At 44.0% G+C, this 27347-nt stretch overlaps 3 protein-coding genes across 6 annotated transcripts; 2 read left to right on the forward strand and 1 right to left on the reverse strand.

The window, feature by feature from the left end:
- The first annotated feature begins 1439 nt into the window (after positions 1 to 1439).
- On the forward strand, positions 1440 to 6765 carry si:dkey-7j14.6 (membrane-spanning 4-domains subfamily A member 4A). Of its 2 annotated transcripts, none has more exons than XM_005941049.2 (7): positions 1440 to 1564; positions 2640 to 2882; positions 3370 to 3471; positions 3562 to 3618; positions 3945 to 4130; positions 4248 to 4370; positions 6292 to 6765. In XM_005941049.2, exons 2-7 carry the CDS (start codon positions 2679 to 2681, stop codon positions 6337 to 6339), a joined length of 720 nt encoding a protein of 239 aa, XP_005941111.1. In that variant the 5' UTR covers positions 1440 to 1564; positions 2640 to 2678; the 3' UTR covers positions 6340 to 6765. The 2 variants fall into 2 exon arrangements, with proteins under 2 accessions (XP_005941111.1, XP_005941112.1); XM_005941050.3 differs by having other exon boundaries at positions 1473 to 1610.
- A 698-nt stretch (positions 6766 to 7463) lies between these two features.
- nudt17 (nudix (nucleoside diphosphate linked moiety X)-type motif 17) lies at positions 7464 to 13338 on the forward strand. Of its 3 annotated transcripts, none has more exons than XM_014339641.2 (9): positions 7464 to 8378; positions 10496 to 10677; positions 10762 to 10878; positions 10997 to 11180; positions 11338 to 11363; positions 11490 to 11582; positions 11676 to 11774; positions 12053 to 12186; positions 12555 to 13338. In XM_014339641.2, the coding sequence occupies exons 2-9, from the start codon at positions 10603 to 10605 to the stop codon at positions 12718 to 12720; spliced, it is 894 nt and encodes a 297-aa protein (XP_014195127.1). In that variant the 5' UTR covers positions 7464 to 8378; positions 10496 to 10602; the 3' UTR covers positions 12721 to 13338. The 3 variants fall into 3 exon arrangements, with proteins under 3 accessions (XP_014195127.1, XP_005941110.1, XP_005941109.1); XM_005941048.3 differs by having other exon boundaries at positions 10542 to 10677; XM_005941047.2 differs by having other exon boundaries at positions 10565 to 10677.
- A 3936-nt stretch (positions 13339 to 17274) lies between these two features.
- LOC102294804 (integumentary mucin C.1) lies at positions 17275 to 25599 on the reverse strand. The gene is made up of 4 exons (XM_005941046.3): positions 25469 to 25599; positions 24054 to 24565; positions 21911 to 22039; positions 17275 to 19704 (listed from the first exon to the last, which is right to left on the reverse strand). Exons 1-4 carry the CDS (start codon positions 25515 to 25517, stop codon positions 19681 to 19683), a joined length of 714 nt encoding a protein of 237 aa, XP_005941108.1. The 5' UTR covers positions 25518 to 25599; the 3' UTR covers positions 17275 to 19680.
- Positions 25600 to 27347: the final 1748 nt, after the last annotated feature.

The raw sequence follows: 27347 nt of genomic DNA on the forward strand, positions 1-27347 counted from the left end.
AATAAAACAGTCAATAAATCCATGCTTTAAGATTGTAGGTATGAATGAATGTCGCCCCCTTGTGGCGTAAGTGAACTACACACGTGAACTTGTCGAGACTGAGTTAAGATGTTGAATGAATGATGCTGAATGTCCTTTATGAGTTGAAATCACCTTCATCGATATTTGATCTCCAAAATGTGAACAGTCATCAATAAATCACGAGCAGGACTTTGTTCTGTTTTTGTAAATACCTTCATTGAATAAAATTCTAAAGGCAATGTTTGGCTCTTAGAGTGTGAAACCTTTGCATCCTGATCCCAAGACACGTATGTGAATCCTGGAGGAGGAGAAGCACATAAGAGCTCCGATGCTGTCATCTGCTCGTCAGTAATAAAGGTCTGTTAAACCTGTGCAAACACGCCGTCTTGTTTTTCCACAGAAGCATGTGAGTGTTGACTTGTGTGTTTGTCACAGACAAACAGGCTGTGAAAGGGGGCGCTCTTCTGCTCAGTTCCTGCTCTGTGTTTTTATCTAATTTAAAAGTGTATCTGGGCCCTGTATTTAGCTTCTGTCTCAAGTTCAAGCTCTCGCCTTTTGCAGCATATTTACCTTCATGATTTGCTCCTTTAAAAGTCTGCGTTCCTGTGATTGGCCAACTTGTGGAAGCCAGCCAAGGGGCAGTTGTTATGAGCAGCACTACTTGTACACAGAGGGTGCCCCCAAACTAAAGGGTCATCAGCTGTTTGTCGCTGAAACAGCCTGTGGAGTCTCACTTCGAGGTTTTTCCGCTGGGATCCTGAACCTTTCATTGTCTGGGACCAGAAATTTGGGTTAATACTTTCACAGTGTGAGACACATCTTTGGGAATGAATACACAGCCACGGTGTCAGTGGCTTTGTATTCAGATGTTGAGATGTTGTGAAACATCAAAATCTCCCACGAGTGTCTGCAGCGCCGTGTTGAATCCGAGCTAAGAACTGTGGGGGCTGTTTAAAGTGTGTAACTAATAAAGTGGCATGTGAATGTATCATAAAAACGATAGGTCTCCTTAAAAGGAGGCAGGGAAGGTTGTTGCAAAGCTGCTTTTTCACGTTGATTATGGGAAATGTTGTGGTTTCCTTGTGCTGCCTTCAGGTGTTGTTGGAATTATGCCGAAATTTCCCTTCATATCCGGCAGATCCGCACACAGGAAAAGCATGTTCGTGATTTAAAAGTTATAATTTAATTATTTAAAACAACAACAACAACAACAACACCTGAAAGTGTCTTTTTAAAAGTTACACACAGTGATTAAAGACTGAATCTTCTGAAATCATTCCTTCTAATGTTTTTCAAAAAGGTCAGAAAAAAATCCAAAGAAACAGCTCAGTTTATTTATGTTACTGTATTTGAAGCAATATTTCATCGTTTAATTAAATTGGACTGGAACTTTATCACATTATGGTCTTTCCGACAAGTGTTTGGTAAATCAGAATTCCGAGTTTACAGTTTGCTCCTGAAGGCAGCCTAACTTGATCCTGAACAGAAGCAACAGCAGCTGTTGTTCAGGTCAGAGACCTTCCGCGTGTCCACCTGATTGCAGGTAATCCTCAGGAGTAATCCTCAGGAGTAATCCTCAGCGTGGTCAGGTAATCCGTGCGTGTTTGCAGATGTTTCAGAGAGCAGCTCAGCCTCGAGATGATTGTTAGTTGATGTTTTTGATCTAATGCGCAGATATATTTCCGGTTAGTTTATCGAGATTTGTTCGCGCGATTCTTATCTTAAAAATAAATAAAAATAAAACAAAGAAAAACGTTGAAAAGCTCTCGCGCAGAGATAACTGCGATTTCAAAAGTCTGATATTTAGCGTCGAACTAAAAAACAAACAGCCGTTTTATTTTCCGGTAACCGCACTTCCTTATCACGCAGTGGGAAACTCCGAACCAGAATCCGCGTTAAATTCGGGGACTTTTGTTTAACAAAAGATTTTATAGCAACGTTTGGAAGTTTGATGAGTGACCAGTGGATACGTGTTATCATCTTAAAATGTCAAACAAAGAGGAAGAAGCGCGCTGAACAGCAGCCATAAGCTCATATTTCATTTGATTATTAGTTTGCTATCATTCCCGTGTTGACTGTGATACTGGTGATAATGTAAGACGCGCGTCCTTACACGTGTTGTCTTTGCTCTTCAGCTCCTCAGTCGCCCTTCAGCTGCTTCAGCTGAATCATTAAAGCGAGACTTCCAATCAGTCAATCAATTAAAACAGGTTATTAATGATTTCAAAACCTCATTAGGTTTTCGTAAATACCTCTTTTCACCGACATCAACTTTAAAGCAGGAAGTTAACTTTCTCTGTGTTTGTTATCGATATTTGATACCAGCATCATAAACCTGAAAACTGTGTTTTTGGTGGCCCCCATTTGGCCACCCCTGAATGTGGAGGCGCTCCTGAATGTGGAGGCGCTCCTGAATGTGGAGCTCTTTTAGATTCTTAAAATGTCATAAAGGCAAAAATCAGAGAATTATTGCTAAACCAGAATCATTTTCTCCTGTAAGTCTGTCTGAAGAACATCTGGAAGCTAAAGTCGATCAGCTGCTGCAGATTCCCTTCTCCTCCCTAATACTCAAACATTGTTGGCCCCTCCCTCATTGTTTGCACTTGTGGTTTTTCCAGAATTTTCCCTCTGAGCTTCTGTGACCTCTGACCTTTATCATGGCATCCACATCTATCACCACCATCGGGGGAGTGATGGTCGTGACTCAGGTCATTCCCAAGGATGACGGCTCCATCCAGCTCCAGAACGCCAGCAGCTCCACTGCACCGGCCTCTCCCCCTGTGAAAAAGACCACACCCATCCCAGTCAAGATGGACGACATAACCGTCGCCTTCATGCGGGGACAGCCGCACGCTCTCGGGGTGAGCGTCTGGACTCTGACCATCATATTCATCGCAACAAAGCACAGACACAAACACGTTTTCACAGTCAGAGCGACTTACACGTCATGATGATGTCATCACCTCTGACCAACCAGAATAAACTTTCCTGACAGTCTCCATGTTTTTAGCTGTTCTTCAGTTTCAGAGTAATAGGAGGCTCACTAAGTCATGTGATCAGAATGGCTTATGGTAAATCTACGTCATTCAGTTAAATAAAGCTTTGGCTTTATTTAACTTTAAATCGTTAAAGGTAGGTGGAGCTAAAGGAAGACGCACATGGATCAGATTTTATTGTAATAATAAAGGTTTAATGAAGCTGCCAGAAGCGCCTGTGACACCACAGGCTGCTCTCAGCCTGCACACAGGTCATCTTTGATGCTGTTTTTCAGTTTGGTGGTGTTTTAACAAGAACTTTAAAATCTGCATTATTTTTCATCTTTGCTCATGTCTCCGTCCGTGTCCTCAGGTCGTTCAGATCATGATCGGGCTGCTGTGCATCCTGTTCGGTCTGACCGCCATCTCCTCGTGGGCCATGATCGCCTACTCTCCATTCGCCCTCGGCGCCGCTGTACGTACACACAAACATGATTAATAATCTTCAGGTAAAGCCTCACAGGGGTCATGTGTCGTCTAACCACGCCTCTCTGCTGTCGTGCAGTTTGTCGTCTCCGGCTCGGTGGCCGTGGCGGCAGGGAGACGCACTTCCATCTCACTGGTGAGTTTTAGAGAAACCAGAAAGAGGATGTGTGAGTGACAGGTCAGCAAACTCAGACCTGCTGATTACAGCTGAATGACAAACTAATGAAATACCGAAGCTGCAGCTCCTCCTTCTTGGACCGTCTGTTAGTGCCGTGACCTCACAGCAGCCATATTGTTGGTCAGATGATGTCATTAAAAATGGTCCATTTCAGGGACGGTTAGCTGCAGCGCTGTGATTCCTCTGGAGCTTCGGTTAAAGTCACAGACTGTGTATCAAAGATGGATGAAGCCATTGTAGTTCGTTAGCCGCTGTTAGTTTAGCCATATCTGGTGTTTGTGCAGGTTTGGGGGTCCCTGGTGTCCAACGTGATAAGCGTCCTGATTGGCCTGGCCGGTGTGGCCTACACCTGCTGGCTTCTGGCCGAATGCCCCCCCTCCGATCGCTTCTGTGACCAACAGAGCTTCATCGAGTTCAAGGACGTAGAAGGCCTGAGGAGGACATGCAGCCAAAATTTTTATATGCTGAATGTAAGTTTATCTCTGTCTGGTCTTCAAGGCCGGACTCTCGGTGCACCTCAGATCTGGTCCCGGGGTCTTCCCTGAGCACAGGAGCAGGTTGTTCTTTGTGTGTATTTCCTGTTTCAGGTGGTTCTTTACGGGCTGCTCGGCCTCTTCCTGGTTCTCCTCGTCCTGCAGACCTGCGTCACCATCGTCGTCTGTGTTTTCTCTGGCAAAGCCATCAGGCTCCGCACACCTTCTTCTCTCAGCGTAAGACTCCTCCTACCAATAATATTAACTCCGCCTCTCAAGAAATGCTGATGTGTTCAGTCGCAAGAGAGAAAAAAAGAAAATTAGCAAAATAATGATAAGACCTGCTGAAATACATTTTTAATATCAGCTTTTCTTGCATAAAAAGATTTGATGAATCCGAAAAATATTTTCAGTCTTTGTAAACTGGGATTATTATTATTTCCTCCTGCTTTAAATATATTTTTTCTTATCCTGTCTTCCTTCTCTCACCCCAACCAATCACAGCAGATGGTCCCGCCCCTCCCTGAGCCTGGTTCTGCCGGAGGTTTCTTCCTGTTAAAAGGGAGTTTTTCCTTCCCACTGTCATCAAAGTGCTTGCTCATAGGGGGTCATATGATTGTTGGGTTTTTCTCTGTATCTATGAAGCGCCTTGAGGCGACTTTTGTTGTGATTTGGCGCTATATAAATAAAATTGAATTGAATTATCAGATAGCCAGAGATAAAACTGAAGTGCAGAGCGCTTTCACCACCCAGAAAACTTTATACAGATTACTGACACGCTGACGTGCTGGACTGTCAGGAAATGATTTATATATAGAATAAGTTTCACTTTGGTCCTTTCAGCTCCCGTCTCAAACGGACCCGACTTTTATGTCGTGTGTCTGAGCCTGAAGGCATCGCCGCAGGTTCATTTCCTAAAATGAAATTCAAGTTGAAAGATTGCTATTTTGGCGCAGTAGAAGAAATCGCGTGCACATCACAGACGCTGACGTGCACGCGGTCAGAACGCGAAATTCAGCAAGTGATTAAAAAATATCAAGGGCATCAACATTGATCTCATAGTGCAGAAGAAGACTGAAGGGCCGATGTTAGTGGTGCAACGGATCACGGTTGATTTAAGCAGCCCTTTGCTGCCCAATCCGACCGGGTTAAAGCTGTTACAAAAGCTGTTGGGGTGTTTGGCTGAAGACGGAGGCCGTATTCTGTTGTGCAAAACAAGGGGTTTAAACTAGTCAACGCATTAGTTAATGCATTGACGCCGTGCAGCCCCATGCACGGGCGATCTGCGGTAACTAGTTAACGGAGATTTGCCGCATTAATGCAGTTTTGGCATTAACGTCATTTTAACTAGATTTACGCTGACAGCACTAGTTTAAACTATGATGAGCGTGCTTGAGCCACGCTATGATATCCTGTCGCGCGTCCGCTTCAGTGACAAGATCCTTCCGAGCATGCATGAGCAGGAAAAGTTTAAAGTTATGGCTGAGCTGTCCCAGGCATCTTCTGTTGCCCTAACTACAAATGGGTGGAGCTCCAGGGCAACGGAAAGCTACGTGACCGCTCATTATATCACAGCGGAGTGGTAGATACAAAGCCCTGCACTGCCCTATACTGCATCTTAATTTGTGCGGAATGAGTCTTGAGTTGAATGTTTTTTAATAGGCAAAAAATACTTAAATAAGTAAATAGTGAGTTACATTTTTTTCTTCTTTTTTTTTCTTCTGCTGATCCGAAAATTGATCCGATCCGAACCGTGAGACTTTTGATCCGTTGCACCACTAGCCGACAAATTGAAATGTTTCGGTTTGATGTCTGATCACCAAAAATGTGTAACTACGCCTCCTGCAGTGACGGAGGCATGGAACGGTCCATTATTCACACCTAAAGGATTTGAAACCTGAAATATTCCGCTTATTAACTCCTTGAATCCCTTTAACTGAAAATGATCTGTGATTGGTTAATGAGGCTTTTGCAGGTTTAAGAGAGAAATAAAATCATGAAAACATAAAATATCAAAAATTATAGTCAAACATTTACAAGGAAAAAAAACTGGATTCGTTGCAAACTTTATTCTCCGGTATGAAGCATTTTGAATGTTTGTTTTTGAGAACATTTCCAGAACAGCCGATGTTGATGTCGTCTGACCTTTGACCCGCAGGTGGCGTCTGATGATTGCAGAGGTCTGCTGCCGCCCTACTCGCCCTGAGAGGAGGAATCATCTGAGAGCACTTCAGATGCTGCAGGAGTCTGACTCCGTCTGTCTTTTCTTGCTTTTTTTTACTGAGGTGTCACTGGCAACTGTTGCACAGCATTCTGGGTAATTTAGGGGGAAATCTGCCATGTTAGTGTAATCAAACCGTAATCATCATTATTACTGACAGTCATTTCAAATCACGCTCTTGTATTGTAACGTTAACACTACAATAAATTGTTCTTATGCAGCTATAATGCAACAGAGCTGCATTATAGTTGCACTTTTCAAAGGGAGGCTGGAAACCCAGCCAAGTTATGTTTGCAGATGCCTCTGACGTTTTTGTCTGACCTTCAATATGAATGTGAGGCAGCTGAGCCTCCACAGCCTCCCAGTCTGATTTCTCTGCATCATCTAAGAATTAAACGCCTGTCACTTACAGTATTTGCACTGAATACATTTTCTGTCTTTCAAACTGCAAAAAACCTTCAGAATGTCAGTAACAGGATTAATTGTCTCCAGCTGTTTTAGAGCCAAATAACAAGAAGAGAAATGGACTGATTCTTATATAGCGCTTTACTACGGAGCCCCGCAGGGGACATGGGAGAAAAAAAAATTAAGACGGACTTTTGCGAGATTTCGCAAAAGTTTTAGCCGCATTCTTCGGAGGCCGCTAGCTCGAAGCCGACCGGGAGGTCGAGGCACGATGTGCCGGGAAAGCGGTGTTCCTCCCGGCTGTAGTAGGTCTCGACCTCCCGTCAGCTTCGAGCTAGTGGGTGTCAGATCTCCGAAAACGTTGGAGCACTTTTGCAAATATGTGACGTCTTGTAAACCGAGCAGGTATCTGACGTTTACACAACTACATTCACGCCTCAAAATATCTTAAGTGTATTTTGTGACCCAGAAAGAGTAATATTACGACTAAGTAGCTGCCGCCATTGTTGGAACTTTTGCGAGATCTCGCAAAAGTCCGTCTTAATTTTTTTTCTCCCATGTCCCCTGCAGGGCTCCGTACCTTTCTACTCTCCCGGAGTACTCAAAGCGACATGCCACATTCACCCAGTCACACCCATCCTCACAAGCACTGACTCTAAACTGAGTGCTAACAACATTCACACACACAGTCAAACTTCAGTGGATGCATCGGAGAGCAACTGGGGGTTAGCATCTTGCCCAAGGATACCTGGAGGTATCGAACCTCAACCTTCCGATCAGTAGGTGACCAGCTCTACCTCCTGAGTTAAAGCCACCCCGAAAAAAGTGCTCTCAATAAAAAAGTTTCCCGATATACCTTTTCCATTTTCTGACAAAAGTTTCAATGACAGGATTTCATAAACAACAAAGGTATACTCATAGTGTGTTAAAAGCCAGGGCATAAAAATGTGTCTTTAGTAAAATGATCACGTGTTTGTGCCGATCTAATATTTCGGGGGAGGCTATTCCAAAGTCTGGGACCTGCCACAGAAGGCTCCATCGCATTTGAGATTAGTCCGGACAGCATTAATTTTGAGCTACACCTCAGGGTTTTTCCTGGAACAGAAACAGAAAGGAGCTCAGACAGGTAGGAAGGGGCTCGGGCGTTAACCGACTTAAAAACAAAAAGTCAAAGTGTAAATTGGATCCTGTAGGAGACGAGAAGACAGTGCAGAGAAGCTAAAACTGGGGTTATACGTAGGGCTGGGTATCATCACTGATTTCTAGAATCGATTCGATCCACGATTCGATTCGATTATCAAAACCCACCCCTAGTTATATGCTCTCTGTTTGGTAGTTAGCAGGCGAGCAGCTGCTAACTATTATAATTTATTTAATCTGGCGCACACAACATTTTACTTCAATTACAAAAAAATCCCCAAAACATTAAGTTTACGTATAATACCATGATGGGGGAAATTAATGGTTCAGGACTTTTCCATAAACAATAAAAAATACGAAGATTGAATCAGTTCGACCAAAACGAAGAAGAAAATCTTTTATTTTGAAGTATGGAAGCGGAAGTTGGATCCGGCTGAAATGACCTGCAGGAGTTAGCGAGCGCCTTCTTCTCCTTTTCAGTAGGTTTCTGCTTCTTCTGCTGTGTTTCTGAGCGAGCCTGTGTATCGGGGTTAACCCGTAATCCCTTCACTAACACATGTACAGGTTAATGTGCAGGAAGTTGTTTTTTCCAGAGCGTTTTACTTCCGCTAAACGAGGGTGTTAGCTAAAGTTAGTTAGCTTTGTGCACAGTTAACGTTTGAGCCCAAAGTCCCAGCTGTTGACAGCTGTTCTGCTAACACGCGGTCTGTATTTGTCTGGTTTAAACAGCTGGACTCGGCACTAAAGTTATGAAAACGAGCTGCTTAATGAACACTTGGTTGTTTGAATGAATATAATCAATAATATAATGTGTTTTCTTCTGAAATGGCTCCTGCTTTTTCCCAGCGCTATGTTTTTATTCGCAAAGTACTTTTATACGTCCTTTAATAACGAACGTAAAACTGACTGAAGTTAAACATGTCTCATTCAAGAGAGACCAGGCCAAGAGGGCCGCATAAATGACAACAAATATTACATTAGCCGTTTCAAGAAAGGTGTTTGAGTGGCTAAAAAAGACCGGATCTACAGTAAATCAGAATCATGAAGACACCTACAAAACAAGCAATATCTTTATTTAATATAAAACGCTCTCAGAAGTTATCAATATCAGATATTTAAAATACACTAAAAACACACAGAACCATCACAAATCCCTTCTTAGCACAACACCGCGATCTCGCTGCCCTTTTAAATATTTCTCTTTCTCCCTTTTCACACTTGTGCTGAGTGTGAGTCATTCCAGCATTTCTAGGCCCTGACATAGAGAGGCAATGTTGCTGTGCTGTGTGATAGTTTGGAAACATGACACTGATCCAACACCTCGAGGTCCTGCAGAAGCTTCCTGCAGGATCACCGAGGCTCTCAGGATCTGTAGATCTTCACAGTCTGATGCTTTCGTGTTTTGATGATTTACTTTTGCCACTACATTAAAAAAGTAAAAGGAGTCCTGAATATGTTCTGACCAGCCACGTCCAGTTTAATTAAAATGCACTTTCTCCAGCGAAAGATCAGCAGATCAAATATCCTGGGGACCGGTGCAGTTAGTTATTGATGCGTCCATCAGGATACTGATGCTTAACTGAGTCACAGAAAAAATAATGAACCAAAAACCGTTTTAGCGGAGCTGTAATGTGTTTTTCTGTGGATACATTCTGCACTGATGGTATTATAAGAGATCAAAAATGCTGAAAACTTAATGAATTTAAAAAACTCTAAATTTCATCCCATTTTATGCACTTCGTATTCTAGTATTTGGAGTATAGAGGTGAAATTGAGCAAAGATCAGCTGATTGTGAGGCGTCAGGTGTTGTTTTTGGATTTATTACATGTTTATGGTCATTTTAGCTTAAACTCTGTGTGTTATGTATTAAAATCAGTGATGGGATTAACGGCGTTACAAGTAACGGAGTTACTTTTTCAGTAACGAGTAATCTAACTAATTCCTATTCCTATCGTTACAACGCCGTTACAGTTACTAACAAGAAAACGCCGTCCGTTACTATTTTTCAACCAACAGACGGTTGAAGCTGTGTTCATCTTACAGCATCTTATATCAGCTGCAGGAAGTAGCTGTAAGTAATCTGGGCGCTGCAGCTTTTAGCAGCTGCGCTCCTGCGGATGGCGATCATGAGCAAAGAGGCAGAAGTTTTAGTAGTGACGTGTTGTCTGTGTTGTCTCCAGGTAGAAACAGGAGTGACACACCTGCTGCTGTCAGACCTGCAGGCATCAGGCTGTGATGTTTGCAAAACGTGTGCATATAATTTTAAAACTGTCAGTTTATGTTTGCATTTGAAGTTATGAAATATGATTCATTAAACATGTTTGTGGTTGTTACAGTAAAAATATCACTTTTTCTACTCGGGTTTTATGTTTTTTGTCTGATTTGAGATCAGTTGTGTTAACACAGTTTGTCAAAATGAAAACATGCCTGTAGATTCAGACACGTGAGGCTGTGCTGATGAGACCAAACAGCTTTTAAAGGTGAAATGTGGAGGAACGCAATAGTTACTTTTCAAGTAACTACTTAACTCAGTTACTAACTCAGTCACTTTTTTGAAGAAGTAACTAGTAACTATAATTAATTACTTTTTCAAAGTAACTTGCCCAACACTGATTAAAAGGGAGTGGACTGTCCTTTCAAGGCGTGTTGTGGTCACGTGTTCAGCTCCCGCAGACGGACGTGGTCGGGGTCGAGGGGTCGCCATGGATAAAGTGAGGAGGATCCTGGTGTATGTGTGCAAAGAGCGAGCGGCTCCACGGCGAGCTCAGTTTGTTCAGGTTGGTGCAGATGTCGTCTCACACCATCTTTAGAGCAACAGAGGGGGCGCTGTTGTCATCTTTCTTCTTCTTGACGTGTCTCAGAGTGTGACGGGTCACTTCACTGACAGCGGCGAGGATGAGGTGGAGGTGAGCTGCACGCTGGAGAAAAATCAGTTCATTCTTTACAAAGGAGACAGAGGACGAGGGGTCCCGCTGAAGGTCAGACACGCTGAGCATTCGCCCCCCTACATCCGTACTCAGTTCAATTTAATTCGGTTGTATTTATACGACAAGTTTCACAACAACAGCTCAGGGTTTCCTGCTGTTTCTCTCTCAGAGGCCTGCTTTCTGTCCCATCAAACACCTGTCAGCCACGGACGCAGCTGCAATCCCATTGGACATCCAACAGCGTGGAGTGGATGTGGGTGTGGCTATCCTCCTGCAGACAGCCAACCAGAGAGTGTTGCTGACACGGCGGGCAAAGGAGCTTCGCATTTTTCCCAACGTCTGGGTTCCTCCAGGTTCAGCACACAGATCTGTGTTTGCACACATTATTAAACACACACACACACACACACACACACACACACACACACACACACACACACACACACACACACTCGTTGTTACGGGTTTTCTTGTTTTGTAACACTCTTCATGTATTGTGTTGATATTTAGGAGGTCACGTGGAGCTAGATGAGACGGTACATGTTTCCTTTGCTTCCAGCATCATTTTACGTGTTGTTCAGTCAGTGCGACGACTTCTACAACAAGGCAAACGAGGTTAACACAAAGTAACTGTGTGAACTTTATTCCTGTAACGTGTGAAGCTGCTGGGTGCAGGTCTGAGAGAGCTGCACGAGGAAACTGGACTCAAACTGGAGCCGGAGCAGGTGTCTCCAACAGTGCTGGGCCTGTGGGAGGTGAGACGGTGACCCGCCTGCTGCTCTTATTTACGTCGTACGCTGTGAGGTTATATATGTCACAGCCCTCTGTGTGTTCTGTCTGACCGTCAGTCGGTGTTTCCTCCCATGCTGTCCAGAGGACTTCCTCAGAGACACCACGTAGTCGTCTACATGCTGCTGCACTCGTCTCTCACTCACCTGCAGTTACAGGTAACAGCTGCGGGGGCTCGGGCTGCCTCCCCTCTCATGGTGGATGTGATTTTGGATCATTTTGGCACCTAATGAATGATTTGACATGATCTTTTGTCTACGTGATGTTGGATGATGATAAAATGGACCCAGCAGGCACAACTCGGCTGTTACTTTAATGTTTTTGTGACCTTGCCCCTCTGTCTTTAGCATTTGTCTCGTTGTGAATGATCCCCTCTGCTGTTATTTTAAAGTGAGCCGGCCTCTTGTGTGATTCCTCTCGTTGTCTGCACCCGCAGCCCTCTCTCAGGCCTTCACCTGCTGAGGTCAGCGCGTGTCTGTGGGCGGACAGCCGGCTGGTCAGAGCCATCGTGTCTGCTGTGGACGGAGACGACGCCAGCGTTCAGCTGGACGACCTGCCGAGCAGCATCAGGTATCACGGGTTTAGATGCAGAGCTGGACGCCACGAAGCTTCCAGCTCACAGAGTTTGTGCTGATGTCAATACCTGAGATGTGCTTGTGAGTCCATTAGAGCTCAGCTGCTTGTGTTATGAAGCACAGCTTGTTTTGTAGTTGTTTTCTACAGGAACAGAGAGGATGCTGTGCATCCTGTAAATTGTGTTCTTGCCTGTTATGTATGTGAGGCTTTGTGTGGCGCCCTGGCCTGACAGCTCAGAGAGAAAAAAAGCATGCTGCCCTCACAAAACCTGCAGACACTGACATCAATGCAGCACAAACTGCGAGCTGGATGTTTCACGGCACGGGCATGTGCTTCTTTTCTGAGCCCTTCTGTGTCTCCAGCGTGTCGCAGGTCTCTGCAGACGGAGCTCTGACCGAGTCTTCGATGCCTCTGGCGGTCTTCACCAGTCGCGCTCCAGCCAGCGGTCCCGACGTGGAGCGGGTCAGCACCGGGACCAAGTTCGCCCTGGAGCTGTGGCTGAGGAGCCTCGATGTCCCTGACCTGTGACCCCCTTTAAAAGCCCACCCTGCAGACATCAAGAAGGACGCACAGGGATGAGAAAAATGGTGCCGCTGTGGATCCCACTGCTGTTCTTCACTGAAACACTGCAAGTCATGTGTGTTTTACTTCAGGCCAGCAGGGGGCGGTGCAGGCCAGTGCACAGGTGGCTGTTTAACACAGGAGAGGAGGGGGTCACACAGGTGGCTGTTTAATCAGCTCATCTTTCAGTCTCATGTAAAAAAGTAAAACATATTAATGTACAAACTTTTATCAGGTGTCACTCTGAAGGTTGCTCGTGTTCGCAGCGTCACATTTCTGTATAAATAATATAATAAAGCCGTATCTTTGGTTGTGGCGTCTCCTCAGAGACGTCCGAGAAGACGAGTTTTCCAAAATCCTGTTTCGGAGTACGACGTCCTGGACTTATTATCTGGAACGATCATGTCATTCAAATGAAAATCTGTTTCCTTTTCACATAAATTCGATTTTTAGTATTTAAATCGAAGTTTGCACTGCACAGCATACCTCATCACGGGCAGAGGAAGCTCGTGGACCGTGCAAACGTAAAAACTGGATGTTTGCTTAGTTTGTTTTTTGACACTGCAATAAATATTCTGTCCTGAACTCTTCTGGTTATATTTGTTTCTTGTTTTAATATTGAGCTTTTCAGAGCCGGCCTCTCTGCTCTTTCACTCACTGTCAGGCCTCGTGCCTGAGCAGTTACAGACCAGTGTTTTGTCTTTGTTGAACCACGCTGACCTCATTCCAGGATAAAACAGGAGCCAACGCATGGAAACCAGTGTTGTGACAACTAAGCAAAGAACAGAGTCGGAGAATATCTGATCTGAAATTATTGACACGTAAAATTCTATATTTCCATTCAGGTTGAACGTAGACGTTTTAGCTGAACGAGTTACATTTATGTACTATTTTAATTTGTGACTATATCAGTAAAGTTTGGGGGAATCGAAGAGTTCAAACTGCGTTCCTCCAACCATCTTCTGCAGTTAATTTCTGTTTCTAAGGCAGACGTGCAGAGTTTCAGCTCTTTTTCATGAATCATATCTTCTTCCTGTCGCACAGGATGGAAACCTGGCAGCCTCTCTGTTTGGGTTTCTGTTGTTTCCATCACCTTCAAAGCAAAACAAGCAGGTAGACAATATGAAGGAGGAACCCGAATAAGACTGAGGGAGTACAACAGACTAAAGAGACTGCAGAGAGAATGAGGCCCAGGTGAACACGATCAAGACCGTGACAAGAGCTGACTTCCTGTTTCAAAAAGAAGCCCCACCTGCTCTCCAAACCTTCTGTTTGTGAGGGGCAGCCAATCAGAAGGAAGTTGGTTTATAAGGAGAACTCAAGTGCACATGGAAGGTGAACTGAGATCAACTCAAGTCCTGCTGTTGGATGATAATTTTTTTTTTTTAAACTGAATCTTGCATATTTATTCTAGTAAAGCCCAAGACGTTAAGTAACGAGGTGAGAATCAAGTAAAGCTGCTTTAAAATGCTTTTATGAATCTTGAGAATAAGTGACTTCCTGTGTGCGCTGTGAACACGCGGCGCTGTACAGGTTACCAAGCACGATGTTTGTGACCCGGCTCAGTTTCAGATAACCAGCTGTGGTTGCGGTGGTTGGCCACACCTTTAACCAACGAAACCAGGAATGACATCAGTTTGGATCAGAAGTGTTATCACTTCCCTCCCAGGGTGGAGCCTTTCCATCCACAGTGCCTGAGGCGCACCACCCTCCCACTCTGTGTTTCACTACTTTCATATGTTTTGCAGGAGACGCCGCTGTCACACATGACTCTGTGACTCCGCAGCCCTGTCTAACCTGGACCGGTCTCACTGGGATTCAATAGTCCTGACCTACATTTTGTTTTTAAAAAAGCTCCAGAGTAAAATTTCACACTGCTGCCAAGAAAGAGCTGCGCCTGAGCCAGATTTGGGGACACCCACGTGTGATTTCAAGCCGGGCTACAGACCAACTTATGTTTATATCTTTTCCTTAAAGCGTCCCAGTGCGCGGTACAGGTGCATCGCTTATTCATGCAGTAATAAGAGCAACCACCGGCCTCTGTGTGGTGTTGTAATGGAGACAATGGCATGACAGCACGATCTCTTGGTGTGTCTGACAGTTATAAATGAAGGCAAACAAATGGCAACCTGTGATACTCCCAGCTCCTGTCCCACAGGAGAACAGCAGGGATGGTGGGTGTGGAAAGTCATGGAGAAAGTTCAATTCTGATCAGACACAGAAGCAGAGCGAGAGGAGGCCGGAGAGAGTAAGACCGCACACACCGCGTCGCTCAGCATGTGTCGAATCTCATTAGTCTGCTTAAATAATGACCTTGAATCCAACAGGGAAGTCTGAAAAACTGTTACAAAGCCCAGCTTCATAGGAGGAATAAACCCGAAGCGTTCCAGGTTCATTCCATGTAAAATCAATCAAACTTTGAGGAGACATCGTGTGGCCTCGGTGGCTGCTTAATCAAGTTGTGTCATATTTGATGGCTTCTGGTCATAAATCCCTCGAGTTTCCTCTTTTAACAAAGCTCACAGCTGTGCAACAGCAACATTGATGGTCACGTGTTCAATAAGAGTTTGTCTGAGGATGAACTGATTTCTGAGCAGCACTGAACACACCATAAGAAAGTTTGGTTATAAGTCAGAAGCTGAACCAGTCTAGACCTGGATGAGCCGTCACTGTGAAACTGTTCAAAGTGTGAAGGTGACATTTTTCATGGCTTCAGTAAATATACTAAAGTTACTGTAGAAAAAACGTCAGCTGATTCTGGCGGTCAGGTGACAGGACAACACGACAGGATGTTCCTGGCAGAATATTTTGTGTGTATTTTACAAGAAGTTATTTTTAGCACTTAAATCCACTGAAATCATTTCGATTCATAGTTTTTTTTATTGTTTTCCATTTTGAATAAAGCATCATTGTTCCATACGCCAGAGAGCATCAAGTTCAACAGTGCGAGGCGTTCAGGTGCATCACTGCAGAATCGGAAATCATTAAAATGATAAAGAAGAAAAATAAAACAGGAAATGCTGATGAGAACAATCATATGTGGCTGTAAGTGTGTTCATGCTCCCTCTTACATGCGTGGCATATAAAAGCTCTTAAAATCACACCACTTATAGATATCTGTATATGATTACTCCACATTAACCCAACATCACTGCTTACATCTTCTCGTCCTCAGAAATCTTTTGTGTTATTTCTTATAATAAGAAACACTAATAGCTTTATTTACAGCTAGCTGTTTTTAACATTTAGATGAAAAGGATTTGTCCTACATACTCGTTCATAGTTTGGTACTTGAAAGGTAAAGGGCGACTTTTGGCTGCTCAATCAACTGAATGTGACTTTTTGAAAAGAGAAAATAATTCGATTGTGTAACAAAGTTCCTGCCCTGACGTCAGCATCCATGGGAGGTTTGTGGAAAGGCAGACACTCCCGAGCTGTCCGAGCTCGGGCTGTTGTGTTCCTGAGGTGAATAAAAAGTAAAAGTCAACAGAACGGCCGAACCCTGTCGCGGTCATACGTGCTTCCTTTCAAAGCATTCGCTCAGGTGAGTCAGGCAGATGAATACCTATCAGCCTGTCAGTCATCATGAAACCCGAGCCCTTAAGCACATTACACATGTGTTATATCTAAGGGCGTTTAAAGCACTGATTACAGAGGGCCTGGCATGTTTCCTGTTATGAGATGTTAAAGCTGGATTTGGATTTAGAGTCCAGATTTGCCCGAACGACCCACCCAGCAAACATTTCCACCCTGACCAACGTCAGCTGAGGTCGTCTCTCAGCATCGTCTCGGTTTAAAAACAGCTCTGAAATAAAAGTTGTGCTGATGTCAGAGAACCAATTCTGCCATTGGCAGGACTGTTTGTTCAAATGTTGTTTTATATTTTTTATTGATGGCTGATGTTTATGGCACTTACATATGTCAGAAATATGAGGTATGTCTTGTTGTATAACTTGTTAGTATTTAAAAGTAGAATGGGAGGCAGAGCCTTCAGTTTTCAGGCCCCTCTTCTGTGGAACCAGCTTCCAGTTTGGATTCAGGAGACAGACACTATCTCTACTTTCAAGATTAGGCTTCAAACTTTCCTTTTTGCTAAAGCATATAGTTAGGGCTGGACCAGGTGACCCTGAATCCTCCCTTAGTTATGCTGCAATAGACGTAGGCTGCCGGGGATTCCCATGATGCATTGGGTGTTTCTTCTTCACTCACTATGTGTTAACAGACCTCTCTGCATTGAATCATATCTGTTATTAACCTCTGTCTCTCTTCCACAGCATGTCTTTATCCTGTCTTCCTTCTCTCACCCCAACCAATCGCAGCAGATGGCCCCGCCCCTCCCTGAGCCTGGTTCTGCTGGAGGTTTCTTCCTGTTAAAAGGGAGTTTTTCCTTCCCACTGTCGCCAAAGTGCTGCTCATAGGGGGTCATATGATTGTTGGGTTTTTCTCTGTATGTATTATTGTAGGGTCGACCTTACAGTATAAAGCTCCTTGAGGCGACAGTTGCTGTGATTTGGCGCTGTATACATAAAATTGAATTGAACTGAAGGCTTCATCTGTAACGTGGTGCCTTCTACATTTAGATGAATATAAGATATTGATGCTGTGGAAACGATGCGTTAAAGTTAAACAAAGACAAATTTGTAACAAGATAAATACACATGATGACAAACAACGATACAATAAACTTTTGCAGATTTGTTTATTCAGATAAAATATAAAAGATTTAAAAAAGCCCAGAGAAATGGAAACCTAAAACGAGTGAGCGTGTTTCTCTTTGCTGGTAACGGTTGCTGTGATGCTGACTCAGTTCAGAGCCCATCCCAGCCTCTTTATGTTGATATCGGCTTTATCACTCCTGCTAAACGCTCCCAAGTTCATACATTCCTCCGCAGCTCCGCCCGCTCCACGCCCGCCTTCTCTTTCTGTCTTTGTGACCGAGCTGCTTTGTTGGAAAGAATAAACTTAGACTTTGGTTTGAAAAGATGAATCAAACCTGCAACAATGAGGATTTGCTTTCAGGCCACGATTGTCCTGCTGCAAACATAACAAACAAAAAAGTGGGACATTGGAGCCGCTGCCAAACCAACACACGCAATAAAAGTACAAATAATAGCAAAGTTATTACCAGGAAAGAAAAACAGTGGGAAAAAGAAGCACGAACATTTTTCAAAAACCCTCAATAGTCTTAAAAATAACACGAAGAATTGATTTAGGTGTAAAAAGAAGAGTACCATGGGACACAAGTGGAAACAGCTTCATATCATGTGAACTGTCAGTGTCACTGGCAGCTATAGAAACAGTGAAAACATGGAGCATATATAATTACAGGCACAACAGTGTGTTTGTATAGAAAACCACGTTTTGTATTCTGTAGCTTTTTATATCAATAATAAAATAATTAAATGGCTGCTGAGTAGGTGAGACATTAATTCTCCAACAGTAAGGAGGGAAAATACATGTATGAAATGTTTAAAGTGTATTTATGCACTGGAACTGCACCTCAGCAGCCACTTCATTAGGTACACCTGGAAACGTTCCTGGAAACCAGATTTTGGTCCATGTCGATGTGACATCATCGTACAGCTTCCGCCACATCTCAAAGGCGCTCAGTGGGACTGAGATCTGTGACTGTGGACGTCATCTGGGCACCGTGAATTCATCGTCATGTTCAAGAAACCAGTTTGAGACGATCTGAGCTGTGTGACACAAGCAGCCAATCAGAAGATGGTGAATGTGGTCATAAAGGTTTGGACACGGTCAGTGACAAGACTCGGGTCGGCATGGAGTTGAAACGATGCTCGGTCGGTACCAAGGGGCCCAAAGTGTGCCCAGAAAATATCCCCCAGTCCATCACACCACCGGCAGCGTGAACCGTTAATACGGCAGGGCGGATCCATGCGTCCATGCTGTTTACACCCAGTTCTGATCCTACGGACTCGGTAGATCAGTGTTTTTGTTTTTGGTGAGTGTTTGTGAGCTGTAGCTTCTGTTTCCTGTTCTTAGCTGACAGAAGTGGCCCCCGGTGTGGGCTGCTGAAGCCCATCTGCTTCGAGCTTCGACGTGTGGACGCTGGAGAGACCGTTGCCTTTATCAGCTGAGAGGTGTCCATTCTCATGGACCTCTGGCGGTGTCTCCCAGCTGCTCACTGCTGTTTTCTCGCTTTTGGACCGTTCTCTGTGAACTTGGAGATGGTGGTGTGGGAACATCCCAGCACATCTCCTTTCTTTGAAATGCTCAGACCAAAGTCACTTAAATCACTTCAGCCTGGCTTGAGCATGTCCAGATGTGTGAACGCACTGAGTTGGAGCCATGTGATTGGCTGATTAGATATTTGGATGAGCCTAACTGGTGTACCTAATGCAATGGCAAGTGAGGGTGCATCCTGTCGCAAAAAATGACAAAAGATAAAGAATAAGAAGAGAAATAAAAGGTAATCTAGCCTAACGATAGTCACAACATCAACTTAGGAATTAAAACTAATGTGAAATGATTTTGATTTGTAAGAGGAAACAAAGCCAAAGTAATACTGGTCAAATAGAAACGTAAATATGGAAGATTTTTCTAAAGATTGCAAAATGTGACAGACTGGAAGGAATGGAAATCAGATACATGTAAAATTTGTGTTATAATTGTGACAACATAATAAAAATATGATAACAAAAGTAAAATATAAATGCGCCTAAATCCACCGATCAGTGCAACTGCGTTTCTGATTTTTCTGTTTTGTTTCCCTTTAAATAAAATTGTATTTTCTGCTTTTTGTTGAGACCTTTAAAAAAAACAGCAAAGCAACAACAACAGTTTTTGTTCAGAGAATAAATTAATGTTCATGACATTAAAACAGTAATTATGACAGATGTTTGTAAAAAAGACTGAGAGATACAAAGTAAACGTGTTGCGTTGGTCTGATCCTCGATGAGTGGGCGTCTAGCTCGGCCGCTCGGTCTGCTCCTGGAAAAGACGAACGACGGGATGAGCATCGAGATTATTTAAGCAGCACTCGTTCCTCACTTATTCACCAAAAACACAACAACTGTGGGCGGAAGCGGTGAATATTATCTTAGTTATTGATTTTGGAAAGTGACAATAAGTGTCATAAATCCTGCACCGTCATCGGGGTCATAAAGGGGGAAAAGGTGGAGAATGTAAACTGTGACCGGCAGGAATGATTTACAGGCGTCACTTTACCCAGCGCTGATAACAAAAGCTAAAGTATTTTAGTGGCTGGGTTTTTAAAATATTTACTAAAACCAATATTCACTCAGCCCTTGTTTGTCCAATTCCTTTCAGTCATAGTCACTTTATTAAATTATGGGAAGGATTTTTTACATTTCCAGTTTAAACTTCAGTTGACTGTGACTATCCCAGTCCACAATCTGCAGTTTCTCTAACGTCCACTAGAGGTGCCAGCAATGAGTCAGTCTGTTTAGTGCGTGATACAAAATGTATGGAAGCCCGTTTCCGCCACTAAGTAAAAACAAAACAGCTAGTATCCGTAACTCGACATTTCGAGAAATATAACTCAAAATTTCGAGTTACTTTTCTCAAAATTTCGAGTTAGCTCTGCCAATCAAAAATATACGTGAATGAGGTCGCTTTCTTGTTACCCGGAAGCATATGGCGCAGAGGAGCGCGCACTCAAAAACGGATCCCCACAAATTGGCGCTTTCGCGAGTACGTTTGCTGATAGTAACACCACGTGATTCAGCTAATAACACGGGGATTTCATCATTTGAAGCCAGGCTGAAAACACTCAGCAATCTGTGCATTCACGACTGGATGTATTACCGGTAGCTAAGCTGCAGCATTTGTAGCTGAGGGCTTCAGCTTCCGGGTAACAAGGAAATGACGTCATTCACGTAGACTACTGATTAGCAGCGCTTTTCGAGTTGCTTTTCTCAAAATTTTGAGTTAATAAATTGAAATTTTGAGTTAATATGTCGAAATTTCGAGAAAATAACTCGAAGTTTTGAGTTATGGATCCTTTTTTTAGTGGCGGAAACGGGCTTCCATAAAAATGTCTCTATCGCTAATATCCTAAACCTAACATCTGTCCAGCAGCTCGAGAAGACGTTTACAGGTTAACATAGCCTGCGTAGCACGAGCCGATAACTCCACCTTCTCTCTCTGATGGACGGGCCGATCGATGATGTCACATGTGTGTCCGGGTCTCAGGTCATCGTGTGCTAAATAAGGTCTGTAGTTAACAGGTCAGAGACCTTTAGATACCAGGACCTAAAGTTGGAACATGCGACGTGTCCCTGAGGTATGATTGTTACGGAGTACAGCATGGTGAGAATCCCCACTAAGCTTTTGGGCTGGCATTACTTTAGACTTTTTTTGTATTAATTGCATGCTTTGGCGTTTCTTTGTGTTTGGTGTGAGGTGTGGGCCAACCCACGTGGGAGTGCAGAGTCTACTCCAGTCCAGCTGTTTGGAGTTGAGTACAGGAAGCAGCTGATTGGGGAGGACTGGAGCCCTTCTCTATGAAGGGGAGGGGAAACAGGAAGTGGGGGTTGTTGTTGTCTTTTAGTAGGACACTGGTGCAGCAGGGAAGCCTCGAAGATTCCAGGATGAAGTTTGCACATTTTAATGGAAACGATCCCTGAAAGAACCCTGGCCGCGGTGGCTTTGGGCCTTGGATTCCTGGCCAGAGTTGTGTCTTCAGCCAGTAGCTTGACCAGGAGAAAGAAAAAATAAATCTTGCGTACCCCATTGCAGTGTGCGTGTGGTGGTTCCTTACTGGTCAATGTTAGAGCTACTACTTCCTTGTACGGAGGCCATTTTGGGCCTTTCGTAACATGATGACAGACGTCGATGTATGGTGATGCAGTTTGTTAATGTTTCAAAAATGATGAAATGTGTTCATTCATGTGTTTAATGTCACTGAACGTGGAGGAACTTGTACACAGATTATTTTCTGCTTGAGCCTGTCGGGTCTTTGCTCAGGGATCCAGGATGATGCTAACTTCTGAGCTGGCCTACGAACCAGTGACAAATGTCCAATGTGAGGACACAGTGTGACATGTCCTCACGAGCATCAGGGGCGAACAGGCGGGTGGCCTCTGAGGACTTCTGAGAGGTTACTGTGGCCCTCTTTGTGAGCACATGATTAATTTTACGTGAACCCTTCAAATATTTGTACGTTTGGACTTACGTATTGTCTCCCATTGGTGGCTTCAAAGCGCCCGTGAGTGGTGTAGAGAGGGATGTCGTCTCTGCTGTTCAGGTGGTCGTAGGGACTGAAGCCTTGGGAGCGCCCCCTGTAGCAGCAGCACCACACCAGCTGGAGAGACAAAACAATTAGCCTGACTCAGTCTGAATGTTTAAAATCCACAGTGATGATGAAAGGAGGAAGCTTATTAAACACGACATATGTTTGCTGCGTGCAAATATACATGGCCATCAGGCAGAAACTTAGACTGTCTGCTGAGGGCGCTCGTGCCAATCATGTGCTCCGACCAGTGTTTGTTATTGTTGTTGCCACATAAATGCACAGAATCTGAAGTTTTCCTCAGGAATAAAGAAGCATTTCTGCTGCCACTATGGGGAGTGGCTGTTTCAGTCTCAGATTTGTGTGAATTCAGTGAACTCTGAGTCAGTATTTTATCCCCTAATGGAAAACGCTGTGACTTTGGTCCAGCTCCGGGGCAAACGCTAAATGCCGGTGTCGCGTTTCACTGCTGATCATTGCTCTGGCAGCGAAGAATAAAAGTCCTGTAGTCCTCGTCCATGAGTCAGAAGTGTGGTGTTTCTTATAATCGCTCAAACCTCGGGGCATTTGCCTTTTTTTCTTTTCTTTCTTTTTTCTGCTGCCTCAGATTTCTCAGTCAGCAAAACAATCAGGATGTAAAGCTAAAATGTAAAGTTGGTGCTGATAAAAATCTACAGGGTGAGCAATGATTGAATTAAGCAGCAAGTCCTGAAGAACATGCAGGACTCAAATAACGAGCACGTTACTCTGGAGGAAGAATGTGCTGAGACCGCAGCAGGCTGCAGATGTCACCCGCACCTTTCAGACACGCTTTGATTACTGGGATGAAAGCTCAGCAAATTTGTGTTGACTTCTTAGTGGTTAAAAAAAGGCAACCCTGAGCTGACTGCAGTAACTCTGAAGACAAAGAGGATATTTAAAACTAGACGGAAAGAAAGCAGAGAAGTCCAAAGACCTGCTAGAAGCATGTAAGGTAATAACTGGTTTGGTCTCGGGCCCGAGGATCTGATACACTGCACAGATTGTTCAATTTGTGCTCTAATTACAACAATGTCACCATGTTGCCCAGCAACCACCGACCAACAGGATAACATTACATTTATTTAGCAATTCTTCAGATAGAAAACATTAGAGAAACATTTTATTATTTGAATTTCGTAACATTAACGTCTAATTTAACTTTAATGTTATGATATATGACATTTTAATGCTGGCATGTTGCCTGGCAACCACCTAACAATGAACTATAATGGCATTTATGATGGTAAATGTGACAGTGGCAGTAGATCAAATGGAAATAATAAGTCGGGTGTCATGGATACACGAAACGTCCCGATTCTGTCTGAAAAGACGAGATGCAAACTTTACTGCTGATCGGTTCCTGTTAGAGTGTAAAAAATATTATTTCAACAATACTTAAAGTTTGTACAGGCCGACGTCTTAGAGCAGCCACTGTGAGGCAGCAGTGTTGTGACCGTGGGTACCCTTTGTGAAAAGTTGGGTTGTGATTGCCGCCATTTCCCAACTCTGTGGTTCTCATGACCATTGATCAGTGGTCATGAGGATTTTCATATTAATGATCAAGGAACTGACCTCCCAGCAGTCATTGTGCAAATGTACAGTTTATAATATTGGGGAAGGAGTCGCCTGGATGAGTGACGAAAGGTTTCCCCCACTGAAAACGTCCAGGTGCACAGAGTCTACCTTTTGGGCTTGTGTTGTGTTTGGGATTGCAGGACCAAAGTGCACCTCTGTAAAGGAAACACTTGATTCGTAGTTTACGAAAATAAATGTTGAACGACAGAATTGACTGAATTCAAATTGTGACGATGCCCCGACCTAATGAGGCCAGAAACATGATGCGGAGGATGCTTCGGGTGTGTCTGTGAGATGCAGCTTTGATAAAATGCTGGTATTTGAAACCCTGGCAGTGGCAACGCAGCGGTTACCGAATGTGGCGCAGTCCCTGAATGCACCGCAGACCAGAGGCAGTGTGTTGGTCTCCATATTTGCTGAGATGGATTGTGGGGTGTCTATAAAGATGTGATTTGACTTCCTGGAGTGACGGTGAAATGTGTGCACTCACCAGTCCGATCAGCAGCAGGAGCAGCAGCAGCAGAACCACAGCCGCCAGGACCAGCAGAGCTATGCCCCACCCAGGAACCCCCGCACTGCTGCCGGCCGCAGACGCCGCTGTGCTCTGGGTCGTACTCGTGGATGTGCTCGGAGTTGTGGTCGACTGGTTTGTGGCCGTTCCGTTGCTCTCTGTGGAAGGGGGGGATGTCGCGGAGGAATTGGTGTTGGTGCCGTTACCGGGCGAAGCGGTTGTAGCGGTTGTGTTGTTTGCTGAAGAGCTGTTGTGCGGGGTCGTGACATCCAGAGAGGCGGTTGTCGGGTTCGTCGTCACTGCGGTGGTGTTGGTGGCACTGGGAACAGATGTACTGGTGGTGTTGGTGGTACTGGGAACAGATGTACTGGTGGTGTTGGTGGTACTGGGAACAGATGGACTGGTGGTGTTGAGTCCAGCAGAAGTTGTTGCGTTGTTAGAAGAGGTGCTGAGGGTTGGTGTTGTGTTGGTTGAGTCTGTTCCAGAGGCCACTAATGGAACAAGAACAGTTTTAAATAAACTCAGTCAATCTTATGATGGCTGTGACCGAGGCAGGAATCAAAGGTATCGATGTGGGAGTTTAATGAGGCTGCAAAGTGCCGTGTATGCTACTCCACTGCCTTCATTTCACTCTGCTCACCTCACCTGTGAGCTCCGTAAACAGTCACTAGTTTTAATGAATAAAACAACATGAAATCATGCTGCAATTATAGGGAAAACGTGATCATGGAGGATGATGAACTTTAGAAGTTTTAGATAGTTTTTGCTTTGCGTTGTGGGGAGATCTATCTGTCTCACCGACTGTTGCAAAATAACATCCCGTGTTGCTTCCGTCAGATCACTTCTTTCACACTAACAGCTGTTAAACACCAAATAAAACAGAGATCGAGTCTGTAGCATCTTTCCTCCTGACGAGGCTTCACCACCACACGTGAAGCCTCCCAAAATATCTGATGCATCTCTCACATGTTGAGGTTTGCTGATTTTTGAGGTTAAAATACTAACGATGAAGTAAATGATGAAGACAACAGACCATAGAAAGGCGATCTGTGCTGCACTGAAACATGAGCAAGGCGAATCTCAGGGTTCGAGGCTGAGACTCACACACAAAAGAAAACCTTAGAAATCTGAATGTAACTATTTCTGGACAGTTTATCAATCAGCAGGTTAATAAATGATGGAAACAATCAGACCGAGTGAGCTCAGCTGCAGACCGTCGCTACACTAAAGGACTATTCTTTCTCTTTTATATCTTCGACAGCTTTAGTTTCCATTGTTTAACATGTTTGTGTTCCTCTGATGCTCGATTTCTATTTTGTTTCGAGTCTGAGACGGAACAGAAAAGAGTAAAACAGAAGATCTAAAAAGGTGGAGTTTAGGTGTAGTTTTCCAACCTGAGGCGGTGAGGCTGAGAGCCAAGCAGAGCGCGAGCAGTTTCTCCATCTTTCTGCAGGAAATCCGAAAGTTTGTGACAAAGATCTCAGTGTGAGCGGCCGCCGGAGTCTGTTTCCATCCAGAGAAAGACTCCTTTATACACCCGCCTCACCTGCACACAGGTGGGGGAGAGAGAGAGGGGGGAGGGGCTGCGTTCCTCCGCCTCCCAACATGCCTTTGGGCTTCAGCAACAGCAGAGCTCCACTCTGTGGTCGCAGCTCAGTTTCCTGTTTCATTCTTATTTGTCTGTTTGTGCAGCTGTTTAAACCCGAGAGATAAAAACAAACCCAACGAGGAATCTCTGATCCGAGTGTGCCGACACGGAGCGCTGCAGCTTTAGGGATGGATCCATAACATCGTAGATCAATATGGAAATAATCGCACACTCACCAGCGTCAGCAGCCCGTTAAGTGTAGACTGTACAGAAGTGTGTTTGTGCCACAGTTTTTCAGATTTGTGTCAAAGCATGTGGAAAAACTCTTCTGTTTATCTTTCAACTCATCTTTGTTTATTTTCTATGAATTTTTACCTTCTGATTAAAACAGTCGGTTTAGGAGAAACTGTCGCTCGGCACAGACTGAAGGTTGCCAGGTTTCACCGGCTGGCTGAGTCGATGCTTCGGGCATGCGTGGCCGCACTGAGCGGGGTGTTCCCCTCACAGACGGGAGGTTAGCTGGACGAAGAGCAGCCGAGTCGTCTGTTTGCATTTATACGTCACAAACTGTACAATAAAGGACATTTTCCGGTTTCACTGAAGTTAACAAACGTTGGAACATTGTTGCTGTTTTGTGTGTAGCTGCGATTGATGCATCGCACAAAACTGGTACATTTATGAGGACGTGTTTGTTTTTTTTAGTCAAGGAGCAATTTCACTTCACTTTTCAAGCTTAAGGTGGAAGACAACATTTCAGTGCTTCGAACAATAACTCAGAAGAAATGTTGACATTCAAACGTGTTTCCATTCTTCCACCGTAAGAAAAACGAGGGAACATTAATGCTTCAGCTACCTGTGAGTCCATCGATGAATCGTGTGTGTGTGTGTGTGTGAGCGAGCTGAGGTCTGTGCCGTGCTTGGATGAAACGTTTAATGCTGCAGAAAGCAGACCTGATGGTGTCACAGCTCTGCAACAACATTTTGCAGCTGCGTGGGATCTTTTTGGTAAATTTGGTGTTTTTTAGGGCGCCGAATCCAAAGAATCTCCATGTCCCTCCATCACGTACAGGGCTTTCTGCAAATGTGAAGAGTTTCCATTTAATAAAGCACAACAGCAATGAAAAAAATCTTTGTTTCTGAACACAGACTTCAGTTTAAAAAGGGAAACTGTACGCGTAATTAAACTAGAAACCTGCGAGAAATCCTGACGAGGATTTTAAAAATATTTTTCTGGTTTCAGGGATTAAAAATCTGTAAGAAACACTCAAGAAAATCATGTGCAGTTCTTTGGTTGCAGACCTGCGGCTAACAGCAAGGGTCAGATGCTTACCGTTTCATTTCCCCAGGAATATTTTCCCTGCCTACAAAGAAAAAACAAGCTTTTTATTTTTAGAGTTTTTAAATATTAGTGTCATTTAGTTAGTATAACCAATAAGTCTCATGAAAAATAAAGTTACTAAAGCTTTGAGGTAAATGTGGTGCAGTGCGCCCGTGTTCCTCTTTAGACTTGCTTCTGTATCTGTAACTACTAGTTTAATACTGTAACTAGTATTACAGTATTAAACTAAATCAGTACAAACTGAAAGCTGATGTAACTGTAGACTGTATATTAAAGATGGCTGTGGCCACCGTCAAGTCAGGATTTAATTTGTGAAACCCCACAGTGAAGTCTTAAAATGTCTACA

This window comes from Haplochromis burtoni, unplaced genomic scaffold (genome assembly GCF_018398535.1).
Source record: "Haplochromis burtoni strain Fernald_Lab_line unplaced genomic scaffold, NCSU_Asbu1 Contig_295, whole genome shotgun sequence".
In the NCBI taxonomy this organism is placed as follows: domain Eukaryota; kingdom Metazoa; phylum Chordata; class Actinopteri; order Cichliformes; family Cichlidae; genus Haplochromis; species Haplochromis burtoni.

Excerpts from the sequence above, each read along its gene's own strand:
- si:dkey-7j14.6 (XM_005941049.2), top strand. The coding sequence starts at position 2,679 with ATGGCATCCACATCTATCACCACCATCGGGGGAGTGATGGTCGTGACT. Across the intron at positions 2,883-3,369 it reads GACAGCCGCACGCTCTCGGG|GTCGTTCAGATCATGATCGG; the intron begins GTGAGCGTCTGG and ends CCGTGTCCTCAG. Across the intron at positions 4,131-4,247 it reads AAAATTTTTATATGCTGAAT|GTGGTTCTTTACGGGCTGCT; the intron begins GTAAGTTTATCT and ends TTCCTGTTTCAG.
- nudt17 (XM_014339641.2), top strand. The coding sequence starts at position 10,603 with ATGGATAAAGTGAGGAGGATCCTGGTGTATGTGTGCAAAGAGCGAGCG. Across the intron at positions 10,678-10,761 it reads GGCGAGCTCAGTTTGTTCAG|AGTGTGACGGGTCACTTCAC; the intron begins GTTGGTGCAGAT and ends GACGTGTCTCAG. Across the intron at positions 12,187-12,554 it reads GACCTGCCGAGCAGCATCAG|CGTGTCGCAGGTCTCTGCAG; the intron begins GTATCACGGGTT and ends CTGTGTCTCCAG.
- LOC102294804 (XM_005941046.3), bottom strand. The coding sequence starts at position 25,517 with ATGGAGAAACTGCTCGCGCTCTGCTTGGCTCTCAGCCTCACCGCCTCA. Across the intron at positions 24,566-25,468 it reads TCTCAGCCTCACCGCCTCAG|TGGCCTCTGGAACAGACTCA; the intron begins GTTGGAAAACTA and ends TTGTTCCATTAG. Across the intron at positions 22,040-24,053 it reads TCCTGCTGCTGATCGGACTG|CTGGTGTGGTGCTGCTGCTA; the intron begins GTGAGTGCACAC and ends TTGTCTCTCCAG.